The sequence below is a fragment of the Brassica oleracea genome, chromosome C3 (assembly GCF_000695525.1).
Source record: "Brassica oleracea var. oleracea cultivar TO1000 chromosome C3, BOL, whole genome shotgun sequence".
Taxonomy (NCBI): domain Eukaryota; kingdom Viridiplantae; phylum Streptophyta; class Magnoliopsida; order Brassicales; family Brassicaceae; genus Brassica; species Brassica oleracea.
This window is the reverse complement of record NC_027750.1, coordinates 36,680,039-36,685,950: the sequence shown is the minus strand read 5'-3', so window position 1 is coordinate 36,685,950 and position 5,912 is coordinate 36,680,039. Positions and strand designations below refer to the sequence as shown.

Sequence of the window (5,912 nt, the reverse complement as noted above, 5' to 3'; positions counted from 1 at the left end):
ATCTTAATAATTAATTAAATTATACTTTTTACTTATATAATTTTGTAATCATTTGAATGTAAGACTTTTAACAGTTTTAGTAATTTATAGTCGTTTTTAAAAATTCAAAATATAACATATACAGAAAAATCTAAATTTTTTTATTATATGGTTATTGCGGTTGTTTAATTTATTTAATAGTTTAATATTAAACAAATATGATAGAAGATACACTAATTTTTATCAAATCTTTATTATTCAAAATTATTAATTGTCATATATATTTTAGCCACATTAGGCAATTCCGTAAATTTTATTTAAGAAAATAATAAAGTACATTAATAATGAATTTATTGTTAGTTTAATAAAAAGTTTATTATATAATTAGATGGACCAACATATTTCTCTACTGATTCTAAGAATCATCTTATTGATGATACATGGCTACAAAAAGAAGTTGTAATGTTTATCAAATAATATATAGGGGATTTATCAATGTACTTATGAGTTATACAATGGTTTTTCCAAGTGATTAGGTTTATAGTTTCTATTGTTTAATGACCACTACCATCATAATTAGCGGCCACTTTTGCTCATAATTAATACAAAAATTATCGATGTACTTGTGAATTACATTATTTTTCAAGTAATTAGGTTTGTAGTTTCTCTTATTTAATGACCACTACAATAGTAATAATTAACTACCACTTTTGCTCTGGAAATCATGATTTGCGTAGATCTCGGTTAGCTGGATTTCTCAAAATATTATATCTCACGTGCTATTCTAAATCGTGCTCACCAGATTATATATCTCATCTATAATGATTTTATATGTTGTAGTGAGTTAATGTGGATCCATTTTCTTTGGTTATTTTTTGTTTGTTTTATATATCTCATCATGGTCTTCTTCACCTTCGAGGGATATGATTTTAAATCAAAGATTCGAGTCAAATTAGACTTATTTTAGTACACCATGAAAGGTAATTTATTTCTTGTCTTCCAAAACAATTTTAAAATAAAAGTTGTAGCGATACTAATAAGCTGCTAAGTTCTATTTTTACGTTTCATCCCGTTGGTTTAAATCACGATGGTAATGTGATAGCGAGATACTGATGACATGCAAAAGCTATTTTCACACCCAAACTTCAACATTAACAAATGGCCAGAGTTTTTATACTGTTTAGACATAGGATTCGGTCACGTCAGAAAGAAAACAACGAAGATTTAGGATTCGTCTCTTGATTAATAATCAGTCCAGTGCGATATCTTTAGTGGAAGGCTTATATGCAGAATTTTTTTACCAAACTCCATCATACACTTTTATATGACTGGTAGCAAATAATGTAAGTTAATAATTAAGTGATGCTTTCGAGACATAATCTAAGGAATAAATTTAGTTTTTGCTTTGTCGTTCCCAGATCCCAATGTTAAATGGGTTGATAACATATTTACTATGATTAACATTTGATTACCACATAAAACTGAACTCGTGGTAGATCCAAAGCATTTAGAAAACCTCTGCACCAGCCTCTAATCCATCCAAATAAACTTTAATCACAAAGTCAACATCTCACCAATATAGTTGTTGTTAAAAACAAATTTTCTTTGTTTTTATATTCAATATCAGCTACATAGATAGAACAGAAATATGTTACACATGATTTGACAATACCTACCAAAATGGTTTGGGTAAATACAAAGCAAAATCAGATCAAGCCAAAATATAACAGAGACATTTTTGGTCTTCACGGACGGATCTATTCATGTCCTCTACTTTTTAGCTGATTTTTTTTAATTCAGAAATAAAAGAATGGAGGCGTGGCTACACAGTTGACAGAATATGAAACATGCATGAATATTTTTGAGGGATGAGACATGTACGAAAATGACATTTAATGAAAACTTAAAATGATAAAACTGATAACTAAAAATAAATAATAAAAATCAAAAGTTTAAGGAAAATAAATAAAGTGGGGGAGATTAGATATAGAGGAAAAGATATTATTGGGTCCGGAATAAAAGAGAGAATGGAAGATATCGTTGTCCATTAACCCATTCATCATTATTCGCTCGTGCTTAACTAATTAAAATTAATAATTTAAAAAAAAATTAAAGTCATGATCGGATCAAGAGGGTAATCAACGGCTCAGATTGATTCAAACCAGAGGACACAAAAACATGGCTCTCCCTCTATTCCCACTTTTCTCCCGGAGACAGTTAACTTGATTCGCTCTCTCCTCTTTGCCTAATTGCAAAACGACAAACACGGTAGAGAGAGAGCGAGAGCGAGAGCGATTTGCTACTTAGATAGAGAGAGAGTGAGTGAATCGCTAAGAGAAGAGATGACACCTAGCGGAGGAGGAGGAGTGGAAGAACCGGCGACGGCGTCAGATGCGGAGGGTTCGGCGTTAGTAATAATCGGTGTGAAGCCCGACGAATGGAGCCGAGAGGTGCTAACGTGGTCTTTAGTGAATGTAGCTCGTCCCGGAGATCGAATCGTTGCTCTTCACGTTCTCGACTACTCTCTCGGTTTCTACTTCGTTTTCTCCTCTTTTTTTTAGATCTCTCTCTCTGTTTATTTTGTTTTTTTTTTTTTTAATTTATGTTTTTTTGTTGTTGTTTGGTTGTGCAGAAGGCTCAACGTCGCTTGTTTCGCTGGTGAGGACTTTCGACACTATGCTTGGTGTCTATGAAAGCTTCTGCAACTTAAAACAGGCATGTTTCGTTTGTTTGTTCTCAAACGCTTATAAAAGTGGAAACTTACTGATGGATGTTTGTAAACAGGTTGATTTAAAGTTGAAGGTTTTCAGAGGGAAGTCAGCTAGGAAAGTTCTTGTTCAGGAAGTGAAATCCTCCGGAGCTACGAGTTTAATCGTTGGTTCTTCTAAGAGACATCACACCATCCGTTCTTCAGCTTCCTTAGCTAAGTACTGTGCGAGGAATCTTCCCAAGGATGTCTCTGTTTTCGCTGTTAAGAGTGGCAAGATTATGTTCCGGAGGGTGCCTAGTAACAACGGTATGCTATAAGGTTTTTAATTGCCTACTTTGGTTTGTTCTCTATTAGATAAAGAAAGTTTTGTGCTTTGAATGTGTAGATGGACCACACATGGTTGTTTCCTGTGGATCACCCAACATTGCTATTGAAGCGGCAAAGATTGGGAATAGCTTTAGCCCTGCAAGATCGAGCTCACGCTGGACTACTAGACCGAGTCGCACTTCATCTTTACAGTCTACTGAAAGCTCAGGTGTAGACAATTCGTTGGCTTTAGTGCCAGTACAAACGAACGAGACTGATTCAGGACAAGGTTGGCATTTCTTCCGGGGGCTTTACGGTAAACGAAGTAGCTGGACCAAAGTCTCTGCTAAGAGGGCTGTTCTTCAGTGGGTTTCGAGGCTAAGGGGTCGAAACTCAGAAGCTGTAGCTTATCTGGACAGGAAACGGAGTGATTCTGGTTGTGATGAAGATTGCTCTTCTAGCGTCGACGGTGAAGATGTCTCCGTTTCACGGTCTGGTTCTGAGCATATGCTGTCTCCTCTTTCTCCCTGCCTTGGATCAGACAACGTTCCGGAGGAGCTGGAGGGTCTACATGAAAAATACTCCTCCACGTGTAGATTATTCACACACGAGGAAGTTGTGTCAATTACCTCAAACTTTGCATCCGGTATGTCCCTTTCCACGTTCTAACATGTGTTTGGTTTTGGCATGAGTTCGCTAATGGATGCATCTTTTTTTTTCTGTTGTTTCCAGATAACTTGATTGGAGAAGGTGGTAATAGTTATGTTTATAGAGGAGACCTATCAGATGGGAGGGAACTGGCTGTCAAAGTATTGAAGCCTTGTCTGGATGTGTTGAAAGAGTTTATACTGGAAATTGAAGTCGTTACAAGTGTGCATCACAAGAATATAGTGTCACTCTTTGGTTTCTGTTTTGAGAACAATAATTTGATGCTGGTGTACGACTATGTACCACGAGGAAGCCTTGAAGAAAACCTGCATGGTATATAAACTGCATTTTCAAATTCCCTCTGGATTCTCATTTGAATTATCTATCTTGATTGTTCTCATTTGTTGGTTCAGGTAATAGAAAGGTTGCCGCCACCTTTGGCTGGCTGGAGAGATATAAAGTGGCAGTGGGTGTTGCAGAGGCGTTAGACTATCTACATAATACTCATGATCCAGAAGTGATTCACCGGGATGTCAAATCTTCTAATATTCTTCTGGCAGATGATTTTGAGCCACAGGTACTGATACATTTCAATCTCAATCTTAGTGTTCATTCACAGATGCATTGAAAAAAAATTAATCTAAATTTTTGTGACTGACATTGAAATTATTTATTGGTTCAGCTCTCAGATTTCGGATTTGCCAGCCTGGCTTCAAGTGCTGCACAGCATGTGTCATGTGGGGGTATTACGGGAACATTTGGGTATTTAATTTGTATCTTTAGTCCTTCCCTGATAACCATCATCACTCTATTAATCATCCTCTTAAACTTTCACGTTTCTTTTGACAGTTACCTAGCACCAGAATACTTCATGCACGGTAAAGTAACCGACAAGATTGATGTCTATGCGTTTGGTGTTGTATTGCTCGAGCTCATATCGGGTAGAAAACCAATTTGCGTTGACCAATCTAAAGGCCAGGAGAGCCTTGTCATGTGGGTAAGCATAGCTGTCCATAACTTTCACATTTTTCTATCCTGCAAATTATGCCATTGGGAGAAGCAATGTTACTCTTTGAAATGACAACTGCATCTCTTTCCCAGGCAAATCCAATCCTAGAGAGTGGAAAATTTGCTCAGTTACTGGATCCAAGTCTAGAAGCTGATGATAGCAGTAACGATCTAATCGAGAAGCTATTGTTAGCTGCCACACTATGCATTAAACGCGCACCTCATGACCGTCCACAAATTGGCCTCGTAAGCTATATATATCTATTATCTTCTCCATCTCTCCTTTCTTTGCACTGTTTTGGGGGGTGATGTTAATTCATTATTAATTTACAGGTGGTAAAGATATTACAAGGCGATGAAGATGCAACGGAATGGGGAAAGCAACAAGTAAAAGCCTCAGAAGATGCAACGGCGTACTTGACAAACATAGAATCACACATAAACCTTGCACTGCTTGATTTGGAAGATGATGCAGCTTCGGATAGTAGCCCTGAAGCTAGTAGTATCTCCGTTGAGGACTACTTGAAAGGGAGATGGAGCCGCACTGCTAGCTTCAGCTTCAACTAATAATAATAGTTTAATAACTAGATTTTAGCTGTTTTGACGATGCAAGTTGTGTGTAAATTTGTAATGGATTTTTCTAAGGTTTTCAAGAATGCGTCAGTTTAGAAAGAGTGAATAGCTCTTGTAGAGGCCACCAGATTATTGACTTTGTGTTCTGTGTTTGTGAAGGATCAAATGCTGATATAGACCACTTGGTCTGAAAAAAATCTAAAAAAGACCTCTTACATTTTGATTTTTACTTTGAATTAATTTTAAACATAAAAATAGTCAAAAAGACTTCAAAACCCAGAAACTTCTATTTATTTACCAACCCAACCACTACCTATCCAAACCCAATAATCCGACCCAACCCAATCCGGCTCTCCAACATCATTTTTACGTTCTCCATCTCCATTTTTTCATCACCATTTCTTAAAAATCAAACTCAAACTCAAACTTAAGTGCCATTCATCTAATCCCTTCCATATTATTCTGTTTTCATTTACTTCATCCGGATTCACAACCTTAAAAAAGCCCAGATTTTAAATCTCCATTTTAATAAATTTTTCCATTCCACGATCAAAATCAAAATAAAAAAAAACTCTTCAACCCTTACGAATTTCCGTTCTTATCTCAAATCGATCAATTCTTCATCATTCCCAATCCATTTTCTCTCATATAAAATCGATTCTCACTTTTAAATATAAAATTTTTGACA

At 36.0% G+C, this 5,912-nt stretch overlaps 1 protein-coding gene across 1 annotated transcript; it reads left to right on the top strand.

Annotated features, from left to right (window-relative positions):
- Window positions 1-2,128: 2,128 nt before the first annotated feature.
- Window positions 2,129-5,330, top strand: LOC106336447 (probable receptor-like protein kinase At5g15080). The gene is made up of 10 exons (XM_013775287.1): window positions 2,129-2,508; window positions 2,612-2,694; window positions 2,764-2,995; window positions 3,075-3,641; window positions 3,728-3,976; window positions 4,057-4,220; window positions 4,326-4,405; window positions 4,493-4,640; window positions 4,745-4,897; window positions 4,985-5,330. The coding sequence occupies exons 1-10, from the start codon at window positions 2,322-2,324 to the stop codon at window positions 5,216-5,218; spliced, it is 2,097 nt and encodes a 698-aa protein (XP_013630741.1). The 5' UTR covers window positions 2,129-2,321; the 3' UTR covers window positions 5,219-5,330.
- Window positions 5,331-5,912: the final 582 nt, after the last annotated feature.

What these genes read in the sequence shown, in the direction of transcription:
- LOC106336447 (XM_013775287.1), top strand. Translation starts at nt 2,322, where the DNA reads ATGACACCTAGCGGAGGAGGAGGAGTGGAAGAACCGGCGACGGCGTCA. An exon ending in CGTTCTCGACTACTCTCTCG is followed by an intron (nt 2,509 to 2,611) that starts GTTTCTACTTCG and finishes TTGGTTGTGCAG; the next exon opens with AAGGCTCAACGTCGCTTGTT. An exon ending in AGGAGAGCCTTGTCATGTGG is followed by an intron (nt 4,641 to 4,744) that starts GTAAGCATAGCT and finishes TCTCTTTCCCAG; the next exon opens with GCAAATCCAATCCTAGAGAG.